This window comes from Hemiscyllium ocellatum, chromosome 46 (assembly GCF_020745735.1).
Source record: "Hemiscyllium ocellatum isolate sHemOce1 chromosome 46, sHemOce1.pat.X.cur, whole genome shotgun sequence".
NCBI lineage: Eukaryota > Metazoa > Chordata > Chondrichthyes > Orectolobiformes > Hemiscylliidae > Hemiscyllium > Hemiscyllium ocellatum.
This window is the reverse complement of record NC_083446.1, coordinates 141,186-166,303: the sequence shown is the minus strand read 5'-3', so window position 1 is coordinate 166,303 and position 25,118 is coordinate 141,186. Positions and strand designations below refer to the sequence as shown.

At 45.2% G+C, this 25,118-nt stretch overlaps 1 protein-coding gene across 1 annotated transcript; it reads right to left on the bottom strand.

The window, feature by feature from the left end:
• Positions 1–7: 7 nt before the first annotated feature.
• On the bottom strand, positions 8–24,662 carry LOC132836160 (endothelial PAS domain-containing protein 1-like). The gene is made up of 13 exons (XM_060855488.1): positions 24,620–24,662; positions 21,519–21,664; positions 20,803–20,887; positions 17,357–17,466; positions 16,213–16,394; positions 14,578–14,684; positions 11,986–12,133; positions 6,940–7,136; positions 4,860–5,071; positions 3,265–3,416; positions 2,009–2,096; positions 1,396–1,534; positions 8–201 (listed from the first exon to the last, which is right to left on the bottom strand). The coding sequence occupies exons 1-13, from the start codon at positions 24,660–24,662 to the stop codon at positions 8–10; spliced, it is 1,803 nt and encodes a 600-aa protein (XP_060711471.1).
• Positions 24,663–25,118: the final 456 nt, after the last annotated feature.

The window sequence follows — 25,118 nt, the reverse complement described above, 5'->3', positions numbered from 1 at the left end:
AGTCCACTCACTTCCTGTGGCTGGGGTTTGGTAAATCCTTGCTCTCCTGGTAAAAGGTGGCCTGATCCAGAACCTGCAGCAGGTCAGTCCCGTGAAGGAGCCTTGCCCCATGGAGTGGAGCATTGACCTCACAGTCAATGGGACTGAGAATTGGTAACACCTTGAGTGAAGAGCACGACCCCTGCAGGCAGCTGGACAGATCTAGAGGAAGCAAAGTCAGAAGCATCTTTAAAGCAAGAAAACTGGACAATCTGTAATTTCAAGACCTTCAGATATTGCCACCACTACTCCAATTGCCCACCAAAAGACATGCAGTCATACGTCTACGGCAGAGAAAAGGGCCCTTCAGCCCAAGCTGTCTGTGCTTGTCGAAAACAATCACCTAGTCATTCTAATTCGATTTTCCAGCACTGTCCATAGCCTTGTATACCTTGGCATCCCAAGTGCAAATCAAAATACAGTCAGTTCTTCTAAAACACGATGGTTGCGTTCTTATGCAACTGCATGTTATAGAAAAATTGTGCTTTACAAACAGTGCTTAAAGTGTTGGCGATGAAATTGTGTTACAGCCAACACATGTTTTAAAAGTTCACGGGCTTTACAGATAGTGTCCCCAATTTGTCAATCGTGTCACAATGAGTCCACGTTGAGGACACATGCAGAATACCTTGTACTTCTTAAATGTTGGAAGGTTTTTTACCAGCTTTGCAGACAGAGAGTTCCAGATTCCCGACACTTTCCTTACATGTCCTTGAACCTCCTCTCCTTACTTTCAAACTATGTTCCCTGATCATTGATCCCTTCATCAAGGGGAAAGTTTTTTTCTGTTTACCCTATCTATATCCCTCTTAACCTTACACATTTTAATCATGTACTTTTTATATCTCCTCTGTCCCAAGGAAAACAATCTCAGTCTGCTCAATTTCATAACTGATATTCTCCAGTCCAGGCAATATCCTGAAAAAAGCTCCTCTGTATGCTCCCCAGTGCTATCACATCCCTCCTATAATGTGGGTTCGAGAACTGTATGCAATACTGTAGTTGTGGCCTTAGTAACTTTTTATACAGTTCCACCAAAGTCTCCCATTTCTTAAACTCCACACCTCAACTAATAAAGGAAAAGTGTTCCATATGCCTTCTTAACCACTTTGTCTGCATGTCTTTTTGGTGGGTAGATGGAGATTATGTAGAACTCCATAAGATTTCCAATCCCTAATCACTGCTTACTCAGTCTTCCAAACAGCTGGAAATCCATTTGTGAATGTGGATCTAATGGAGATTGGGCAGTGAGCCTCCATGTGGTGAACCAATTGGCTGCCTGAGTGATCAACAGGACAAAAGAATTGCATTTCCAAAAACAGGTAGCCATGAAATTCTGAGCTTTGTTTCCCCTACCTGTTCTCCAGTCCCACAGGCTGAGATTCTCTCTGTGGCAGCTTTGCTCCTCTGTATCCAATGCATTCAAAGCCTTCAATCTCTTCTGCTGAAAGGCACCCTGCCATTCAGCATCACAACAATCATCCTTGCATAGGCACTGAAACATAACATCCAGGTTCAAAACAGTGTTAGATATCATACAAAGCTCTCTTAACACTGTTCCCATCAAACAATCCAAGGTCAATGACAGTGCTGAATTGGATACAGAGTAAACTTCCCTCGACACTTTTCCCATCAAACACTCCCAGGACAGGTACAGCACAGGGTTAGATATAGAGTAAACCTTCCCCTACATTGTCCCCATCAAATACTCCCAGGATATGAAAAGCAGAGGGTTAGATATGGAGTAAAGCTCTCCATACACTGTCCCTATCAGACATTCCCAGGACAGGGACAGCACCATGTTAAATATAGAGTAAAGATCTCTCTACACTGTCCCCTCAAACATTCCCAGGACAGGGACAGCAAAGGGATTGATACAGAGTAAATTTCCCACGACAATATCCCCATCACACACAACATAGCTTCTTATTGCAACGAGGGCTCAGTTCAACCTTTTCCTGCAACTCACCACTGCCAAGTCACAGGTCAAATCGGTCTGATGGTTCCTCTTGATGCCACGGCGGAGGCTCAGCTCACAGACACTGCTCGAAGAGAACCTGCAAGAGGGACCAATGTCAGTAACCAGAGACACAACCTGCATGTTACCAACACTGTCACAGCCATTAACACACCAGCAGCTCCCCAAAATAACAATGAATGCTGGCACCTCCAACATTGCATAATATCCCCTGTGACCATTGGTCAGAACACTCAGGGCTGTAACTTGGTCACAAGGTAGGACTGAATCTGGATACGAGTGATGATGGGTCCATGATAGGACAAGCTCTTGGTATGCTAGAGACAGTTTCAAAGTTTGCAGATTATATGAAACTTGGAAGAACTGAAAACTGTGAGGAGGTCAGTATGGAACTCCAATAAGAAATTGACAGGTTGGTGGAATGGACAGAGAAGTGGTAGATGAAGTTCAATTCAGAAAAGTGTGAAGTATTCGCTTTGGATGGAAGAACATTGAAAGACAATATAAAATAGAGGGTACAATTCTAAAGTGGGTGCAGGAGCAGAGGGACCTGACTGTATTTCTGCATAGATCATTGAAGGTGACTGGACAGGTAGAGAAAGCAGCTCATAAGCACACAGTGTTTCTCGGCTTTATTAATAGGAGCAGAGACTACAAGAGGAAGGAGGTGATGTTGAACTTGTTTAAGATACTTGTTAGAATCTCAACTGCAGTATTGTGTATAATTGTGGTCTCCATCTTATAGGAAAGATGTGAATGCATAGGAAAGAATGCAGAAGCGATTTAGAAGAATGGTTCTGATTGAGAAAGTTCACTTGTGAGGATGGATTGATGACATTAGGAAGAAGCATGAGAGGAGATTTGATAAAGGGTTTCAAAATCATGAGCTGGCTGGATGGAGTAGATTGGGAGAAGCTGTTCCCTCTCTAAAGAGTATCAAGATCAAGAAGGCATAAGGTGCTGCTGAGTCTTGGGTTGAGGGACTGGATCCTCCTGGGGTCTTGGGCTGAGAGATGGGTGTTCCTGGATCTCGGGTTGGGAGTCTAGGTGATGCTGGGGTCTTGGGTTGGGAGATGGGTGTTCTGGGGTATCGGCTGAGAGGTGAATGTTCCTGGAGTATCAGCTGGGAGTCTAGGTACTGCTGGGTCTTGGGCTAGGAGTCTAGGTGCTGCTGGGATATCAGCTGGCCATCTAGGTGTTCCTGGGGTATCGGCTGTGAGTCTAGATGCTGCTAGGGTTTGCTCTACCTGGCAGTCTCACAGTTGCCCCTGTGACGTAGGGTCTGATATCCTGGGACAGCTCGGAGCCACGAATTCTCCACAGGAATCATTTGAAATTCTTCATCCTCCATTGGAATAAATGGGGCCAAATTCTCAAGATTGTGATCAGCAAACCATTCCTACAGTCAGAAGAAAACACATCTCGTGAGGGCAGAACCTGCACAAGGGGTTTTGTTAACTCGTCTCAATTCTGAGCCTCAAGTGCTTCAGGCACTGCACTGACTCTGATACCCAACCAAGCTCATGGATCCACATTAGCCACCTCACTGGAGCTCTGTTCAGTCCTGACCTGCTGATGGTAATGGGTTTCCCTGAGAGTTCCTGGATCTAGCATTCTTGAGTGCGGAATCTCTCAAACACACAATTGTTACAGTGTAGAAGTAGACCATTCAGTCCATTATCTCTGTGGCTGCTCTCCAAATCAGCATCTCACTTAATGCCATTTTCCTGTCTTGCTCTGTGGTTATGACATGAGGTAAATACTCCTTAATGTAAAACCAGCAAGACAGAAAAGAGTTATCCCATGCAGTAATCTGTAAAAATTCAAGTGGCCAAGAACTATTTAAAGTAAAAATTAACAACTTTATTTCTTAAAGTATCACAGAGACTAATTAACCAACAATGATTCACAAATCCTTACTCTAACCTATTGTTTGCTTTCCCTTCTATAATACTAGTCTGACAAAACTCCCAATTAAGATTTACAAAAAAAACTTTTCTCAAAACCAGGTAGCTTTTGGTTCTTCAATTTGGACCTTCCTGTGTCTTCTTTTCTTCTTGGGGATTTCTGCTTCCCAGTTTACTAATCAATAAAGGTACTTTTAAGAGAGCTATTTTTCAGGCAGTTTGTTTACATACAGGTAGTTTGGCAGTTCTCCTCCCAACTGTTCAATTTTCCCCGGTCTTATATCCTCAAAGCATCGGATTATGTCATTGGCTTTTCAGATTGTCAACATACTCAATTCAAACTTGATTGGAGTTTGGTATTTTTCAGGGTATAATTTAAACTGATTAGCCTAATTCAAATCTGTTTTTTGTCATTTCCAGGCAACCGGCTACCCCGTTAGCTGGAGCACCTATTACATTGTGTCTTATTGAGAACACTGTAGTGTCACTGCTAGCTTTTAACTTTCTTAAAAGGTATAGTTCACTCACATCTTCATAACACTCTGTACTTCCTTCCTTTTCAAATTACCATCCAATTCCCTTTTAAATGTATCTTTTGAACCTGCCTCCACCCTCTTAACAGTGCATTCTTGATCCTCTAGTAGTAACTCATGATCTGCCCAAGAGGTGCTCAGTTTCATTGTGATGTCAAGTCCTTTTGCTCCTCATCTGAGTCCTCACTGGCAGGCAGTTTGACCTTGCTAAGTACCACTATCCAACTGTTACCAGTACTTAGTCGGATATTGATTGGGCAACTCGTTGGCCACTGATCAGCATCAGGGGCTCTGAGAGATTTATGCTGTATCCTTTCAGCTTCTCCCTGAACTTCTCAAGCCACATCCCCAAACCCTTCCTTGTCAGATAAATTCTTTGAAGGACTACAAGCTTTGACTTACCTCAGTTAGGTTGCTACTGCTGGCTGCTGAGAACAAGGTGCTCGGTCTAAGGGTCATGTTTCTAAAGGAAGTTAATGTGGGGTTAGTCAGGGCAGCTCCACTCGCAAGGCCCAGCAGTCGAGAATTCTCAATTCTCCTTTGGGACCAGGGCACAGCATTGGTTGACAAAAGTGGATGTTGAATGTTGTGATGTTGATAAGACCATTGCATCCCTGAACAAGAAATACTGCAATTAACAGCAGACCCAACTCCAAACAAAAACTAACACCAATCTTAATGCAGACCTGATGCCTCACTACCCTTAACCCAGAGTCCTCCCAGCCCCTAATCCCAAACTTACATTTAACTTCCCAAATCCCAATTCACAAAGCCTAAAACCAAGCCTGAGTCTAACATTGAAAGCTTTTCCCACCACTGAATGCTCCTCTGTCAACATCCTTAATATTACAATTAACCAGAACTGAGCTGACCTAACCATATAAATACTGCAGCCAAAAGAGCAGGTCACAGGCTAGGAATCCTGCAGCAAATAACTCAACCTGCTGACTCTCCAAAGCCTGTCCACCATGAAAAGGCACAAGTCAGAACTGTGAGATAATACTCCCCACCTGTCTGGATGAGTGCAGCTCCAACGACACTCAACAAACTTGACACCATCCATGTCAAAGCAGCCCACTTGATTGGTATCACATCCGCAAACATCCAAACCCTCCACTATTAGTGCATAGAGGCAGCAGAGTATACCATCTACAAGATACACCACAATAACTTACCAAAGCTCCTTAGACAGCACCTTTTAAACCCACAATCACCACAAGTACAGCAGATACATGGGAACAAGTTCCACGCACCAACCTGACTTGGAAATATATCATTATTTCTTCAGTGTCACTGGGTCAAAATCCTGGAACAATCTCCCTAACAGCATTGTGGGTCAACCTACCAGACATGGACTGCAGCAGTTCAAGAATGCAGATCATCACCACCTTCTTTGTACCTCTGGGGACTAGGGACAGTCATCAAACACTGGCCTTGCTTTGATGTCCACATCCCAGAAATCAATTTTCAAAAATTCCAACTCTGCCAAAGTCCTGATACTCTAAACACCAAACCCAAACCTCAACTCAAACCTTAATCTAACTCCTTCCAATGTCTATTGCAATTAATGCATCCGCTAGGCCTAACCCTACTGCCCAATCCCTTAAACTAATCCCAGCCCTCCCAGTCATTAAATATTACCCTCATCCTATTTACAACTGTTTCTTCCTAAATCTTAACTTCATCTCCACCCAACCCCGAACCTTATCTCTAAACCCTAATTCTAAAGTTAAAACCCAAAATCTTAATACCTAATGTTGTTTCCCAAACCCCCAATTGTAACCCAAATGCTGACTCCTCCTAACCCCCAACTCTAGAACCTTAGTCCTAATTCTAACTATGATCACCCAAACCTGGCTGCCCCAAATTCAGCTCTTCCCAATCTTTAACCCTGTTCCTTAGCCCTAACCAGACTTCCCACTTTCCCAAATTCTCCTGACCTTAATCACTAACCCTGATCCAAACTCTAACTCACCCTAACCACAGAAATTACCAATCTTTACTCAGAGGTGCTCTTGTAGCCACTCTATATGGCTGATCCAGTTTAGTTTCTGATCAATAGTAGCCCCCAGGATGGTGATAGTGGAAGATTCAGTGATGGTAGTACCATTGAATGTCAAAGGGCAATGGTTAGATTGGCTTGTTGGAATGGTTGTTGCCTATCACGAGTGAAGTTGATTAATTGTGAGCAATTGGGAGAAAGTGGGGACTGCAGATCCTGGAGATAGGAGACGAGAGTGTGGTGTTGGAAAAGCACAGACAGTCAGGCAGCATCCCAGGAGCAGGAGAGTTGATGTTTCGAGTATAAGCTCTTCATCAGGAATGTGTCAGTCATTATGCTTGAAACGTTGACTCTCCTGCTCCTGGATGCTGCCTAACTGACTGTGCTTTTCCAACACCACACTTGAGTCTGATTGTGAGAAATGCCTGTGAAAGATCAATGCACACGAGACTGTTCTTTGTCCCACTGACACCTCCTTACCTGTGATTCCAACTTCGAGAGCTTCAGTTTTGCTGACTTCACGTGGTTGATGGCCTTGCTGCTCCAGTCTGTGACTTGGTCCTATGTGAGCACATTTAGCATCCCTGGGTAACACTGTGGCTGTAGGAAGTCCCCTTCCTCCTGTGTCAGATTTAGTCTGCTCAATGGAGAATAGTATCTCTTCTTGCTCAGGCCTACTGTAAAGGGAGTACAAATTGTCAATTTTCAGCTTGGAACATGTGAACAGGAGTAGGCCTTGCCCATCAAACCTGCTCTGTCATTCAGTATGATAATGTTAAATATCTACTTTGATATCTTTTCCTCCATGCTATTTCCACTTTATGTCTCTGGTATTTAGAACAATGTTAATCTCCACTTTAAACATACTCAGTGACTAAACTTCACAGACCTCTGGGGTATTGCAAAAATATACAACTCTGCATTAAAAAAATCTCCTTATCTTAGTCCAAAGTGTCCTCTTGTTTTGAAATTGTGTTTCCTTGTTCTACACTCCCTAACCAGGGGATATACTTCACCAGCATCTACCCTGGCTAAATCTTAAAAGTATTTTGCAGGTCTCAATAAGATTACCTCCCCTTCCTCAAAATGTGAATCCTGCATTAACCCCATTTCCTCTATCACTAAGCCCTCTTCCTGATCATTAACCGTGGTTCCTCCATTATTCAATGCTGAAGCTCCCCCCACCCCCGCCAATGTCCTGATGGGATCTATTCCAGAATATTGAGGAAAAGAAGAGAACAAATTGCTGCAGCATTGACAGACAGCTTTATATCCTCTTTGGCCACTGGTGAGGTCTCAGAGGAGTGGTGAATAGCCAATGTTGTCCCACTGTTTAAGAAGGGTAGCAGGGATAATCCTGGAAATTACAGGCCTATGAACATCACATCGGTGGTAGGGAAATTCTTGGAAAAGATTCTCAGGAACAAAACCTATATGCATTTCGAAGCAAATGGACCAATTAACGATAGACAGTGTGGTTATGTGGGGGAGGTCGGGACTCAATAACTTGATCGAGTTTTTTGAGGAGGTGATCAAGATGATTGATGAAGGAAAAGTAGTTGATGCTATCTACATGGACTTTGACAAGGTCCCTCACAGCAGACAGTTACAATAGGTGAGGTCACATAGTCTCAGGGGTGAGCTGACAAGATGGATGCAGAACTGGCTAAGTCATAGGAGACAGGGGGTAGTGGCGGAAGGACGCTTTTCAGAATGGAAGACTATGATTAGTGGTGTTCCACCAAGATCAGTGATAGGACCTCCACTGTTCATGATCCACATAAATGATTTGGAGGAAAATGTAGCTGGTTTAATTTGTGAGCTTGCGGACGATACAAGGATTGGCGGAGTTGTAGGTTGTGAGGAGAATTGTCAGAGTATATAGATCAGTTGGAGGCATAAGTAGAAATCTGGACAAAAGTGTTTAATCTGGACAAATGTGAGGTGATGCATTTTGCAAGGTGAAGTACAGGTGGAAATTATACAGTGAATGGCAGAACCCTTAGGAGTATTGATATGCAAAGGAATCTAGGTGTGCAAATCTACAGATCACCGAAGGTGGCAGTGCAGGTAGATAAGGTAGTACAAAAGGTCTATGGCATGCTTGCCTTCGTTGGAAGGAGCATTGAGTATAAGGATAAACAATTAATGCTGCAGCTTTACAGAATTTTATTCAAGCCAGACTTGGAATATTGCATACAGTTCTGGACACCACATTACCAAAAAGATGTAGATGCTTTGGAGAAGGTACAGAAAAGGTTTACCATGTGTTGCCTGGTAAGGGGAATTTTAGCTATGAAGAAAGGTTGGATAAATTGGGTTTGTTTTCACTGGAATACAGCAGGTTGAGGGGCGACCTGATAGAAGTTTATAAGAATGTGCATAGCATGGATAGAGTGAGAAATATGAGACGTTTTCCCAGGGTAGACAAGTCACTTACCAAGGGAAACAGGATCAATGGGTGGATGTTTAAGTGTAAGTTTTTCACACAAACGCACTGCCAGAGGAGGTGGTAAAAGCAGACACAATAGCAGCATTCAAGAAGCATCTGGATGAATACATAAATAGGAAGGGAATAGAGGGATGCAGATCCTGTAAGTGATAAGTTTTAGTATGGAGGGGCAAAATGTATTGGTGAAGGGCCTGTCCTGTACTATATTGTTCTTTGTTCTTTAAGCCTCATCATTAGAGGTGGCGGTGGTGTCATGATAATGTCACTGAACCAGTATTCCAGAGATCCAGAGTGGAGATCTAGAGATCATGGTTCAAATACCACCATAACAGATGGTTAAAAAGTGATTGTAATTGATCAGTCTCGAGTTAACAGCTTGACTAACGATGATCTTCATTGACTCTTGTAGCCCTCCAAACTGGCTGTTTCTACCAGAAGGTAGTGAATATGTGGAATTCTTTACCTCAGAAGATTATAGAGGCTAGATCATTGAAACTATTTTAGGTAGAGGTGGAAACGTTTGTGAGTTGAGTGTTAAACTGAGCTGACACAAAAGAAAAGTTGAGGCTTGAGTAAATCTGCCTTGATCTCAGAAAAGGCAGAGCAGGTTTAAGCAGCCAAGTGCTTTGCTCCTGCTCCTATTTCTTGGGTTCTTAACCCCTTGTGCTGCATCATAAACCCCAACTCCCCACCATGGTGGCTCAGTGGTTAGCACTGCTGCCTGGAACCTAGGTTTGAGTCCACCCCCGGCAACTGTTTGTGTGGAGATTGCACATTTTCCCTGTGTCTGTATGGGTTCCCTCCCCACAGTACAAAGATGCACAGGTTAAGTGGATTGACCATGTTAAATTCCCCCATTGTAATCAGGGATGTGCAGGCCAGGTTGATTAACTATGCAAAATGTAGGGTTATAGGGTACAGAGGTGGGTCAGGGTGGGTTGCTGTTTGGATGGTCAGTATGGATTTGATAGGCCAAATGGCGTGCTTCCACACAATAGGGATTCTGTGATTCTATAAATTCTTGCTCCTCCACTTTTAATCCCCAGTCTCCATCATTAATCCCAGTTTCTCCATTATTAACCCCAGTTCCCATCAATAATTGATCCCCTCACCATTAAGCCCTACTCCATATCATTAACCTTTAAACCCCATTAATAACACCCCTATTACAACCCCAATTTCTATATTGTTAATCCCATGCCCATACAATTGAACCTACTCACCCCTATGCAAAGAACTACAGACCAGTGATCCTGAGATCAGTGGTGGGTAAGTTTTTGGAGGGGATTCTGAGACGCAGGATCTCCGTGCATCTGCAAAGGCAAGGACTAGGGATAGTCAGCTTGGCTTTATGTGTGTGAAATTGTGTCTCAGAAACCTGATTGAGTTTTTTGAAGAAGTGACCAAGGAAATAGATGAAGACAGAGCAGTACACAATGTCTAGGTAGACTTTAGCAAAGCCTTCGACAAAGTTCCACATGGTAGACAGGTTCGTAAAGTTAGATCACATAATCCAGGGAGAGCTAGTCAATTGGATACAAAACTGGCTTGACGGTAGGAGACAGACAGTGGTGGTAGAAGGTTGTTTTATCTACTGGAGGCCTGTGACCAGAGGTGTGCCGCAAGAACTAGTGCAGGGTCCACTGTTGTTCATCATTTATGTAAAACATTTTGAATGAGAATATAGGAAGCTTGGTTAGTAAATTTGCAGATGACACCAAAGTGATGTTATGGCGAACAGTGAAGAAGTTACCGAAGAATACAATGTGATCTTGATCAACTGGGCAAGTGGACTGAGGACTAGCAGATGGAGTTAATGCAGATAAATGTGCGGTGTTGCATTTTGGGAAGACAAACCAGGATAGGACTTGCATAGTTAATAATCTGCTCACTGACACTTAGTTTGGATTCTGCCAGGGACGCTCCATTTATTACAGCTTTGGTCAAAATGTGCACAGAAGAGCTGAACTCCAAAGGAGAACTGTGAGCATCAAGGCAGCATTTAACCAAGTGTGGCATTAATGAACCCTAGCACAACAGGAATCAGTGAGAATGAAGGGGAAAACTTTCTGCTGGTTGAAATCTTAACCTGGCACAAAGGAAGATGGTTGTTAGAGGTCAGTCTTCTCAGTCCTGGGATATCACTGCAGGTTGTTGGGTAGTGTCCTAGGCCCAACCGTCTTCAGTTCTTCATCAGCAACCTTCCTATCTTCATAAGATCAGAAGTGAGGATGCTGGGGCTCTTGGGGGTGATGTTGAGTAGAGAGACTTAGGAGTACATATTTTCTTGAAAGTGGTGTCACAGTTTGACAGGCTGATGAAGAAGGCGTTTGACACGCTTGCCTTCGTCAGTCAGAGCAATGAGTTTAGAAGTTGGGACATCATGTGATGGCTGTAAAAGGCATTGGGAAGTCACATTTGGAGTATTGCATACAATTCTGGTCGTCCTGCTATTGGAAGGATGTTATTAAACTGGAAAAGGTGCAAAAAAGGATTTACAAGGATGTTACTGAAACTGGAGGGTTTCAGTTAAAGGAGAGGCAGGATAGGCCAGGACTTGTTTCCCTGTAGCATAGGAGGCTAAGGGATGACCTTTTTGAGATTTATAAGATTATGTGGATCATACATGAGGTGAATAGCCAAGATCTTTTCCCCAGATAGGGGAGTTCAAAAGTAGAGGGCATATGTTTAAGGTTGAACGGAGAAAGATTTGAAAGGAATGTGAAGGGCAACTTTTTCACACAAGGTGGTGTGTATATGGAATGATTTTCCAGCGAAAGTGGTAGAGACAGGTACAATTACAATTTTTAAAAGCCATTTGGACAGGTACATGAATAGGAAAGGTTTAGAGGGATATGGACCAAACCCAGGCAAATGGCACTAGTTCAGTTTAGGAAATCTGATTGGCATGATTGAATTGGGCTGATGGTCTGTTTCTGTGCGGTATGATTCTATTTACTAACTCCCAACCTCTCATTATTAAATGCTTTATTTGACAGCATGGCTGGGAATTGAGAAGGGGAAATAGAGGAAAGACATTTCTATTTAGTGGGATATAGACATGTTAATTTTACCTCAATATATAATTATTGCAGATGACAAAAGGTGATCGTGTATTCTGGTTCTCATAGACCAAAGTCGCTTCTGTTTGCACCCAGATGTAACCCCCGAAGTAGTGCAGCATTCTGTATAACCCACTGGATATCTGACCCATCTTCAACACTGCCAGGAAACAAAGGGGACAACCATCTGTAAATATACAGGACAATTCTGTCCATCAAATCGCTGCCTGTCTGTCTACTCTCAATCATGAGCAAAGTGATGGAATGTCACACTTGCTCAGCAATAACCTGCTCACTGACACGTAGTTTGGATTCTGCCAGAGACACTCCATTTATTACAGCTTTGGTCAAAACGTGGACAGAAGAGCTGAACTCCAAAGGAGAACTGAAAGCATCAAGGCAGCATTTAACCAAGTGTGGCATTAATAAACTCTAGCACAACAGGAGTTAGTGAGAACCAAGGGGAAAACTTTCTGCTGGTTGGAATATTAAGCAGGCACAAGGGAAGACGGTTGTTAGAGGTCAGTCAACTCAGTCCTTGGATATCACTGCAGGTTGTTGAGTAGTGTGTTAGGCCCAACCATCTTCAGTTCTTCATCACCGACCCTCCTATCTTCATAAGGTCAGAAATGAGGATGCTCGCTGATGGTTGGACAAAATTCAAGGAAACTGATGGCATATTATCTCTGGACTAGTAATCCAGAAACCCCGAAAATGCTCTGGGAACACAGTTTCTATCCTGACAATAGCAGATGGTAGAATTTGCATTTTAAAAATCCAGAATTAAAAGTCTAATGATGACCAAAAAACCATCATCAATTCCTCTAGGAGAAAGTGAGGAAGGGCTCATGCCTGAAACGTCGATTCTGCTGCTCCTTGGATGCTGCCTGACTTGCTGCGCCTTTCCAGCAACACATTTTCAGCATCATCAATTCCTTACCTGTACAGACTAAATACAACTTCTGACCTACAACAATGTGGTTGACTCTGAACTGCCGTCTGAAATGGTTGAGCAAGACACTCAGTTGTACCATTTGCTAAAAAGTCTGAAAGAAATGAAACCACTTGGACCAGCTGGCATTGACCAAGGCACCAGAATTTGCAATGGCAAACAGAGTCCTGTTGACCCTGCAAAATATTCCTGACTATCAGCTGGGGCTAGTGCCAACATTGGGATAGCTGTCTGACAGACTAGTCAAGCAGCAGCCTGACATAGTCATACGGAATCAAACTTTAGAGGCAATTCCTAGACAACACCATTAACAACCTTGGGTATGGTCTGTCAAACTGGCAGGAGGTGGTAGCACAGTGGTATACAGCTGGGAGGGAGTTGCCCCAATATTGACTCCGAGCCCCATGAATTCTCATGGCTTCAGATTAAACATGGACAGGGAAACCTCCTGCGGATTACCATATACCACCCTCCCTCGGCTGATGACAAAATACTCCTTCATGTTGAACAGCACTTGGAGGAAGCACTGAGAGTGGCAAGGACCCGAATATCCTCTGGGTGGGGCATTTCACCAAAAGAGGCTTGGCACAACTGATCGAGCTGGTCTGGTCCTAAAGACATAGCTACTAGATGATATCTGCAGCATGTGATGAGGGAACCAACAAAAGGGAAAAGCATACTTGACCTCATCCTTACATCTGCAGCAGGCAAATTAGTGTCTAGCCATAACAGCATTGGTAAGAGTGACCACCACACATTATTTGTGGTAAGGAAGTCCTGTCTTTGCATTAAGAATACCCTCCATCATGTTGTATAGCAATATCACTATCCTAAATGGAGCAGACTTTATACAGATCCAGCAATTCAAGGCTGGAGATCCACGAGGCACTGTGGGCCATCAACAGCAGCAGAATTATACTCCAACACAATCTGCAATCTCATGGCCTGGCATTTCCCCATTCAATCAATACTATCGAGCCAGGGGATCAACCCTGGATCAATGGCGAGTGCTGGTCAGCACGCCAGGAGCAGCACCAGGCATACCTAAAAATGAGATGTCAACTTGGTGAAGCTACCAACCAGGACTGTTTATGTGCCAAACAGCATAAGCAGCAAGTGAAATTCAGAGCTAGCCAATACCACAACCAATGGATCAGAACTAAGGTTTGCAGTCCTGCGACATCCAGTCGTGAATGGCAGTGGACAATTAAATAACTCACTGGAGGAGGGGACAATCACCTCACCCTATAATCCCAGACACTGCTCTGAGCCTCAGTTCTGAACTCACCACATGTTTGGGACTTTCCATTTTCTAGATATTTTTGAGTCAACTTGTTATTAGACATGTTATTACACACCTTTGTAACAGGTGGGACTTGAACCAAGCTGTTTGGCTCAGAGATAGGAACATTACCACTGCACCAATACAGTTCTGTAAAAACATTTTTAAAATCACAAACCCATCAACCCATCACTCCCACACTCCAGATGATCAACAGAGCTTCCTTTTTAGCAATTTTGTGTTTTCTATTTTTTTAAACTTCCCATTTCCTAATGTCTCATTCTGAAACTACCTTCAGCTGTACAAATGGAGGATTAGTGATTGTCCAGCAGACGCTTATCCAGTGTTTATTTGGTAGTGATTTACTTACAGCTGAAGTGCCTTTTCCAGATGTGACTCAGGTCAAGTGTGTGAATGAAGCTGTAGATGGAGTGGCCGACCAGTTGGTCTGCATCAAAGCCAATCAGATCTTTAACTCTGTTACAAAACAGCAGAATCTTATTGGCATCAACATTTAAGCCAGTGGAGTGGAGTCTCAGTGACCCAGAGTTCATGATCAAAATATCTTGCTACCACCGAAACAGTATTTGAGATGTAGAGAGAAGGGGACAAAGGGAGAAGGAGGAGAGGGAGAGGCTTTTATAGACATACATAGCCACACCGGTACAGAGGGAGATTCAGAGCCCATACAGAAAGATCTGGACCACCCCCAGGCTTGCTTTGATAAGTGAACTGTAACATATGTGCAACCTCAGTGTGAGGCAGAGGCAGTCACCATCCCCAATAAAAGGAATGTTAGCATCTCCCCTTGATATTCAACAGCATTACAGTTACTGGTAACCCCATGATCAACATCCTGGGGGAGGGGGGTTATCATTGACCAGAAACACATTGCAGCAACTCACTAAGTCTCCTGGATTATTGAATGACACCAGCTTCAACAATACTGAAGGAAGATAACACAATCCAGAATAATGCAATCCTTATTGTTACCCCATCCACTGCCTTCAACATCCACCCTCTCCACTACTAAAACACATGGGGAGCAGTGTGTACCATCTACAAGATGCACCACAATGACTCATTAAAGTTGGCACATTTCAAACCTGCAACCACTTCCATCTAGACTGACATAGACGACAGATACATGGCAAAACCATGGGCTGTAGTGGTTTGAGAAGGCAGCTCACCACCATCTTCTCAAAGACAACCAATAAATGCAGGCCCAGCCAGCGATTTCCACAAGCTATCAATTAATAAAAAGTAACTGCGAGTTTGAGGGGAAATGAATCAGAGGGGTTTCTGAGGAGGTTTGGGAAATTCAGGGGTGAGCAAGTGCTGTTCAGTTGAGAGTTAGAGGTTAGCGAGTTTTGAGATTTGTAGCTCAAGTTGAGGTTCTAGATGTAGGTTAGCTGGCTGAGCTGGAAGGTTTGTTTTCAGACAGACAACAAACAAAACTAATGTCATTTACAAAATACTGTGCAAGAACTGTAACAAACACTACATCGGACAAACAGGCAGAACTAGCCACCACGATACATGAACATCAACTAGCCACAAAATGACATGACCCTCTCTCACTAGCAACTTTACATATGGATGAGGAAGGACACCTCTTCGACTGGGACAAACATCCATCCTAGGACAAGCCAAACGGACACATGCACGAGAATTCCTGGAAGCATGGCACTCCAACTGGAACTCTATCAACAAACACATTGAGTTAGACCCCATCAACTATGCCCTGAGAAAAAGAACAGGAAATTACATCACCACAGGAAATGACATCACCAACCCACGGAAACCTAAACATATAAATAGAAAGTGGGCTACACCACCAATGCTTCTTCCAGAGGCTCACTGATGATGTTACTTAGTATGGTGATGAAATGTCTGAAAATGAACCTTCCAGCTCAGCGAGCAAACCTACATCCGGAGTTAGAGGTATTGAAGGTTCAGAGCAAATATGTTGTAAGGCTATTGTTGGTGCTGAACTGAGACTGACCTGCTATCACAGTAGATGAATTTCATGTCCAAGCTGTGATAGGTGAGGAAACTTTGACCTTTTGCTGATGGCTCGAGATTGAGAGGGAAGGGAATGGGATCACAGATAAGGATCAGATAGGGTCTGGTATCCACATGCCTGTTACCCTGGGGAGTCCAGATAAACCCACTGCAGTGCAGCACCTGAAATAGAAAAGGAAAGCACAGGAATTCATCCAGCTTACTGATTAAATCTCCCCAGCTCCCCCTGCCCAGCTGCCACAACCTCATCATCTTCCTTTCTAGCTCCCCTGCCCAGCAATCCCCTCCTTTGATCTCTTCTGGCCTCTCCCCAGCTCTCCCCTACCCAGATAATGACACCCCCTCTCCCCCTGACATTGCCTAGTTCTGCTTGTCACTTGTCTTGCTGTTTCCATCTGAGGCCCTGCTCCAGATCTCTTTCTACCTCCTGCCCCCAATCCGTTGTTGACCAGCTCATGATGTCTCCTTCCCTCCCAACCCTTCTCCCAGTCCCTCTTTCCATGACCTCCTCTTTGCCACTGCTGCCCTTCCCCAAATGACTTGCCGTAATAAAAGAGTCTCATCCCACCTTAGACTTTTCCCTTTGAACCTCTGAACTGGCCATTACTTCTGTGAATGTGTTGACAACTGCAGGCTTGGAACTGGTGAGGGCTGATGGTGGAGAGAGAGATGCTGGTATTGATCTGGAGGAAAATTAACAGCGGTAGAGAGGAGGAAGAGAGAGAAGCAGAAAGATGAGAGGCAAAAAGGGGGAACAGAGAGACAGGCAAAGAGGAGAATGAGGGGCAGAGAGGAGGGAGAGAGGCAGAATTAAAGAGGGACCATTGGAAATTGAGAACCTAAGCTAAATTTTACCTATCTGTTTCTTGGCAAAGATGAGTGAATATTTGGGCTAAAGAAACTTGTCAACCTTTAATTCCCCTGCAGCGAATATCAATTACAAATGGTGATGGACTATTCAACTATGGGAGGCTTGCACAGCACACATGTACACATACGGGAGTGAGAACAGAGGGAATACTAGATAGTGCCATGGAGTTAGACAATGTGGCTGTATATCCTGTTGCTTTTTGAGCCCCAATACATTGTTTCTTTTTTTGGATCTCGGGTTTTGCTGTTCGCACCTTCCAAGACGCTAATCTCAAATTCACCATCTTGCTGTCATTGGTGACAGTGCACTTGACCCGAATGAAGAAATCACGTGATTCTCTTCGATTAGTTTTCTGATCATCCACTGTTGGGGCAAAAAAGGCAGATTTTGAAATAATCTTTCTAGTGAATGACGACATGGTGGATTAGCCACTCTATTCATTTCACAAAACCAGTAAGCGAACAGGGTTACCTCAGATTACAACAGAATCTTGACCAGATGGGCCAATGGGCTGAGAAGTGGCAGATGGAGTTTAATTCAGATAAATGCGAGGTGCCACATTTTGGGAAAGCAAATCTTAGCAGGACTCATACACTTAATGGTAAGGTCCTAGGGAGTGTTGCTGAACAAAGAGACCTTGGAGTGCAGGTTCATAGCTCCTTGAAAGTGGAGTCACAAGTAGATAGGGTAGTGAAGAAGGCATTTGGTTTGCTTTCCTTTATTGGTTAGAATATTGAGTACAGGGGTTGGGAGGTCATGTTGCAGCTGTACAGGACATTGGTTAGGCCACTGTTGGAATATTGATCTCCTTCCTATCGGAAAGATGTTGTGAAACTTGAAAGGGTTCAGAAAAGATTTACAAGGATGTTGCCAGGGCTGGAGGATCTGAGCTACAGGGAGAGGCTGAATAGGCTCGGGCTGTTTTCCCTGGAATGTCGGAGACTGAGGGGTGACCTTATAGAGGATTACACAATTATGAGGGGTATGGATAGGATAAATAGGCAAAGTCTTTTCCCTGGGATTGGGGAGTCCAGAACTAGAGGGCATAGGTTTAGCGTGAGAGGGGAAAGATATAAATGAGACCTAAGGGGCAACTTATTCACACAGAGGGTGGTACGGGTATGGAATGAGCTGCCCAAGGAAGTGGTGGAGGCCGGTACAATTGCAACATTTAAGAGGCATTTGGATGGGTATATAGGGAGGGTTTGGAGGGATATGGACTGGTTGCTGGCAGGTGGGACTAGATTGGGTTGGGATATCTGGTAGACATGGACGGGTTGGACCAAAGGGTCTGTTTCCATGCTGTACATCTCTATGACTCTATGTCACAATTTCTGGTAATTTCTCCCCGATAAGTTCCTATGGTGAATTGCTCACTATATACTGTTGGGGAAGGGTAAATGACACAGCCAAGTTGCCTTCTCTCTGAAGGACGCTATTTGTGTTATTACCATATTCTGGCAATGTTCAGGTTCATTTTCTAGAGGCAGCCCAGGAATCATGAAATTGAACAGATTTAATTTTACAGTCTGTTTTTCTGGATCAGCGCTCCTGGAAACTTTGATTTATTAACTCAGTTATAAACATATGAAACAGTCAGGACTATTAGTGGTTGCCAACATGAATTCAGGATGGGTTGTTGTCTCTATAGTCCTGGATGTCACTGAGTGGCTACAGGACACTCTTCTGGGTGAGGGGGAGCTGTTGGAGATTGTGGCCCACATTGGTATTAATAACATAGGTTGAAATGAGGATGTGGAATTTAGGGAGCTATGTAGAAAATTGACAAGTGGAGCTTCTGAAGCAGTAATCCCCAGATGACTCCTGGTGTCAGGAATAAGTGAGTACAGGAATAGAAGGATAAGACAGAAGAAGCTATAGCTGAAAAAATGGGAGGGATTTCTTTTCTGGAACACTGGGACTGGTTCTGGTGGAGATGGTGCCTGTAGAGTCTGGACAGATGGTATCTGTAAAGAACTGGGACTGAGTTCCTTATGCGGCATTTAGCTAGTACCATTGAGGAGAGTTTAAACTAACTTTCCATGGGTGTGGGCAGTAATATTAGACAGTAATAGCAGGTAGCAAGAAATGAAATGATAACACTAGAACAGAGAATAGTAAGTGAATAGGTAAAGTCAAGAGTAAGGGAAAAAGTAATTTCCTTTTCCTATTCGTTTATGGGAATTTGGGTGATGCAGGCTAGGCCAATATTTATTTTTCATCCCTAATTGCCTAGAGGACAGTTAAGAGTCAACCAAATTGCTGAGGTTTGGAGTCACATGTGGGCCAGACCAGAGAAGAATGGTAGTTTCCTTCCTGAAGGACATTAGTGAACCAAATGGGTTTTTTCAACAATAAGTAATAGATTCTTAATTCAGATTTTTGTTTTGAAACCTCCATCAGAGTTCAACTGTATACATGTAAACGCGCAGAAACGATGGGGGAGTTACAGGCACAGATTGTCCTGTGGGATTATGATGCTGTGACAATAACAGAGACTGGTCTGGGAGTTCATATTCCTGGTCGCCAGGTGCTCAAAAAGATGGGCGAGTAAAGAGAAAGGAGGAGGAATGATGTTTTTGGATAAAGAAAGTGTTGAGTACTTGAGGAAGAGGATGTTTTCGAGGATTCAACTACAGAATCAATTTGCTTAGAGCTAGGGAATAAGAAGAATGTAGTTACATTGCTCAGTGTAATCTAGAGACGAACAACTAGTGGGAAGGATGTACAGGAACAAATCTGAAAGGAAATTACAGAGACAGGTGTAACCACCATGGAGTAATTATAATGGGAAACATTAAGTACCTATATATGGACCGGAATAGTGTTAGTGCAGGGGACAGTGAGGAACAGATCTTCTGAGGTTATATTCAGGGGAATTACGTATAGCAGTATGTCTCCAAGTCAGCAGGAAAGGTGACACAGCTTGATCTCTGACAGTGTGGTGTTCCCTAAGCGCAGACCCTCTGACAGTGTGGCACTCTCTAAGCGCTGATCCTCTGACAAGCAGTGCTCGCTGACCATTGACCCTCTGACAGTGCTGCACTCCCTAAGCACTGACCCTCTGACAGTGCGGTGCTCCCTAAGCGCTGAACCTCTGACAGTGCGGTTCTCCATCAGCGCTGAGCCTCTGTCAGTGCTGCATTCCCTAAACACTGACTCTCTGACAGTGTGGTGCTCCCTAAGCACTGATCATCTAACAGTGCAGTGCTCCCTAAGCACTGACCGTCTGACAGTGCGGCACTCCCTAAGCACTGACCCTCTGACAGTGCGGTACTCCCTAAGTGCTGACCCTCTCACAGTGCTGCACTCCTTCAGTGCTGACCCTCTGACAGTGCTGCACTCCCTAAGCACTGAACCTCTGACAGTGTGGCACTCCCTCAGCACTGCCCCTTTGACAGTGCTGCACTCCCTAAGCACTGACCCTCTGACAGTGCAGTGCTCCCTAAGCGCTGACCCTGTGACTCCCTCAGCACTGCCCCTCTGACAGTGCTGCACTCCCTAAGCACTGACCCTCTGACAGTGCAGTGCTCCCTAAGCGCTGACCCTGTGACAGTGTGGCACTCCCTCAGCCCTGAGCCTCTGACAGTGTGGCACTTCTAAGCATTGACCGTCTGATAGTGCAGTGCTCCCTAAGCACTGGTTCTCTGACAGTGTGGCGCACCTCATTTTATATGGGTTTGGCCAGATTATTCTCACCTTGTTTAAACATCAGAGCTTCCTGAAGTTCCCTCTGGTCATAGGGATGAACGAAATCAAAAATATTCTGTCCCATCAGCTCCAGCTGTTTCAGAAACAGACACATCCTAAATTACACCAACTTCTGATCACAGTGAAAAGCCATGCCTTCTTAATTCTGAATAATGAGTTCCTCTTATCTGTATCACCATCTGATATTCATTGTGTCTGCTTCCACATCCCCAGTCCATACCCACGGCCTCTTATCTTCTGTCAGTCCCAAACATGTCCCTAATATGAACCCCATAGCTCTTCCAGAACTCCTATCACTCTATTGCCTCCCCCAAGTTCACCACCCATCCCCCCAAGACCCCCATCCTCTACCCCTCCCAGGTTCTCATTACTGTAGGACTGCAGGAGTCATACTGAGGACCAGACTGATGTTCAGGGACATAGGGATTAAGAGTCGTCTCAGTGATGGGGACCATCAAACTGTCATGAATTCTCATAAAATTCATCCGGTTCACTAATCCCATTCTCACCTACAAATGCTGCCTCCTCATCTTGCCCCTCACCCTGTCTTTCTCCCACAGCCTTCCCCGATCATGCCCCCTCACCCTGCCCCCCTCACATTCCCCCTCACCCTCCCTCACACTGCCCCCTCTCCCTTAGCCCTACACTGTTCCCCCATATCATGAACCCACACCGTGCCCTCACCTTACCCAGGCTTGCTTTACCTGTGTCAGTCCTAGGTATCGATGGACATTTTCCCCGGTAAAGGTTACTTTCCCACTTTGGCTCAGTAGCAGCAGGAACCCATCCAGCAGTGAATCCAATTCACTGCTCAATCCCAACAGGCAGCCAGGCCCCTGCTCACTGTCCCCTGAAACAGGGAGAAACACTTGCATTTATATAGCACACTTTGATAAACACAGCACTGAACTTCCAACAGCACGCCACACTCTCAGCAATGACCATCCGACAGTGCAGCATTCCTTTAGTATTGACCTTGTGACAGTGCAACTCTCCCTCAGCACTGACTCTCCATCAGTGCAATGCTCCCTCAATACCGACCCTCGACAGTGCAGCACTCCCTCAGCACTGACCCTCCAACAGTGCAGCACTCTCTCAGCATTGACTCTCCGACAGTGCAGCACTCCCTCAGCACTGACCCCCAACAGTGCAGCACTCTCTCAGCATTGACTCTCCGACAGTGCAGCACTCCCTCAGCACTGACCCTCCAACAGTGCAGCACTCCCTCAGCACTGACCCACTGACAGTATGGCGTTCCCTCAGCACTGACTCTCCGACAGTGCAGCATTCCCTCAGCACTGACCCTCCGACAGTGCTGCACTCCCTCAGCACTGACCCTCCGACAGTGCAGCACTTCCTCAGCATTGACCTCCAACAGTGCAGCACTCCCTCAGCACTGACCCTCTGACAGTGCAGCACTCCCTCAGCACTGACCCTCCAACAGTGCAGCACTCCCTCAGCACTGACCCACTGACAGTATGGCGTTCCCTCAGCACTGACTCTCCGACAGTGCAGCATTCCCTCAGCACTGACCCTCCGACAGTGCTGCACTCCCTCAGCACTGACCCTCCGACAGTGCAGCACTTCCTCAGCATTGACCTCCAACAGTGCAACACTCCCTCAGCACTGACCCTCTGACAGTGCAGCACTCCCTCAGCACTGACCCTCCGACAGTGCAGCACTTCCTCAGCACTGACTGTCCAACAGTGCAGCACTCTGTCAGCACTGACCCCCAATAGTGCAGCACTCCCTCAGCACTGACCCCCAACAGTGCAGCACTCTCTCAGCATTGACTCTCCGACAGTGCAGCACTCCCTCAGCACTGACCCTCCAACAGTGCAGCACTCCCTCAACACTGACCCTCCAATAGTGCAGCACTCCCTCAGCACTGACCCACTGACAGTGTGGCGCTCTCTCAACACTGACCCTCCAACAGTGTGGTGCTCCCTCAGCACTGATGCTCTGTCAGCACAGCACTGAAGGGGAGATGATGGCCTCGTCGTATTATAGCTCAACTATTAATCCAGAAACCCAGAATAATGTTCTGGGGACCTGGGTTCGAATCCCACCAGGGCAGATGATGGAATTTGAATTCAATTTTTAAAAACCTGGAATTAAAGGTCGATTGATAACCATTAATCCATGGAATCATACCTTACAGATAACATCCCAGACACCACCATTACCATCCCTGGATATGTCATGTCCCCCCCGGCAGCACAGACCAGAGGGGCCAGCACAGTGGCATTCAGTCAGGAGAGTGTTGTCCTGGGAGCCCTTGACATCGACTATGGATCCCATGATGTCTCTTGGCTTCAGGTTAAACATGGGCAAAGAAACCTCTTACTGGTTACCGCATACCGTCCTCCTTCGGCTGATGAATCAGTTTCCTCCATGTTGAACAACACTTGCAGGAAGCACTGAGGGTGACAAAGGGCACAACATGTCCTCTGGGTGGGGGATTTCAATGTCCCACCACCAAGAGTGGCTCGGCAGCAGCACTACTGAACAAGCTGGTCAGGTCCTAAAGGAGAAAACTGCTAGACTGTGTCTGCAGCAGGTGAAGAATGAAGCAACGAGAGGAAAAAACATACTTGACCTCATCTTTACCAATCTGCCGGCTACAGATGTATCTGTCCATAACAGTATCGGTAAGAGTAAACACCACACCTTGTGGAGACGAAGTCCCGATTTCACATTGAGAATAACCTCCATCGTGTTGTGTGACACTATCACTGTGCTAAATGGGACAAACTTCGAACCAATCTAGTAGCCCAAGACTAGGCATCCATGAGGTGCTGTGGGCCATCAACAGCAGCAGAAGTGTACTCCAGCATAATCTGTAACCTCATGGTCTGGCATATTCCCCCCTCCCCTCTCAACCATAACCATCAACCCAGGGGATCAACCCTGGTTCAATAGAAAGTGCAGGAGGGCACGTCAGGAGCAGCATCAGGCACACCTGAAAATGAGGTGTCAACCTGCCGAAGCTACCAACCAGGACTACTTGCAAGCCAAATGGCATAAACAGCAAGTGATAGATAGAGTTCTTTGATCACTCAACCAACGCATCAGATTTAAGCTCTGCAGTCCTTCCACATCCAGTTGGGAATATGATGGACAATTAAACAACTCACTGGAGGAAGAAGCTCCACAAATACCCCAATTCTCAGTGATGGAGGAGCCCAGCACATCAGTGCAAAAGATAAGGCTGATGCATTTGCAATAATTTTCAGTCAGAAGTGCCGATGGATGATCCATCTCGGGCTCCTTCAGTGGTTCCCAGCATCACAGATACCAGCCTCCAGCCAATTCGATTCACTCCACATGAAAACAAGAAATGACTGGAGGCACTGCATAGTGTAAAGGCAACGGGCCCTGATAACATTCCGGCAATAGCTCTAAAGACGTATGCTCCAGAAATTGCTGCTCCCCTAGCCAAGCTCTTCCAGTCCAGTTATAACACTGGCATCTACCCAGCAATGTGGAAAATTGCTCAGGTATGTCCTGTACACAAAAAGCAGGACAACCCAGCCAAATACCACCCAATCAGTCTCCTCTCCATCATCAGGAAAGTGATGGAAGGTGTCAGTAACAGTGCTATCAAGACACCCAGTTTGGGTTCCCCCAGGGTCACTCATTACAGTTTTGGTTCAAACATGAACAAAAGAGCTGAATTCCAGAGGTGGGAGTGACAGCCCTTGACATCAAGACCACATTCGACTGAGTATGGCATCAAGGAGCCCTGGCAAAATTGGAACCATTGAGTATCAGGGGGCAAACACTCCACTCGTTAGAGTCATACCTGACACTAAGGAAGATGGTTGAAGTTGTGGAGGGTCAGTCATCTCGGCTCCAGGGCATCACTGCAGGAGTCCCTCAGGATAGTGTCCTAGGCCCAACAATCTTCAGCTGCTTCATCAATGACCTTCCCTCTGTCAGAAAATCAGAAGTGGGGATGTTCCCTGAGGATTGCACAGTGTTCAGCGACTCCTCAGATACTGAAGCAGTCCGTGCTGAAGTGCAACAGGATCTGGACAATATTCAGGCTTTGGCTGACAACTGGCAAGTAACATTCGCGCCACACAAATGCCAGGCAATGACCATCACCAATGCGACACTCAAACCCCATCCCTTGACATTCAACGGTATTACCATCACTGAATCCCCCACTGTCAACATCCTTGGAGCTACTATTGACCAGAAACTCAACTGGACTCACTACATGAACATAGTGGCTGCAAGAGCAGGTCAGAGTTGAGGGATACTGCGGTAAGTAACTCACCTCCTGACACCCCAAAGTC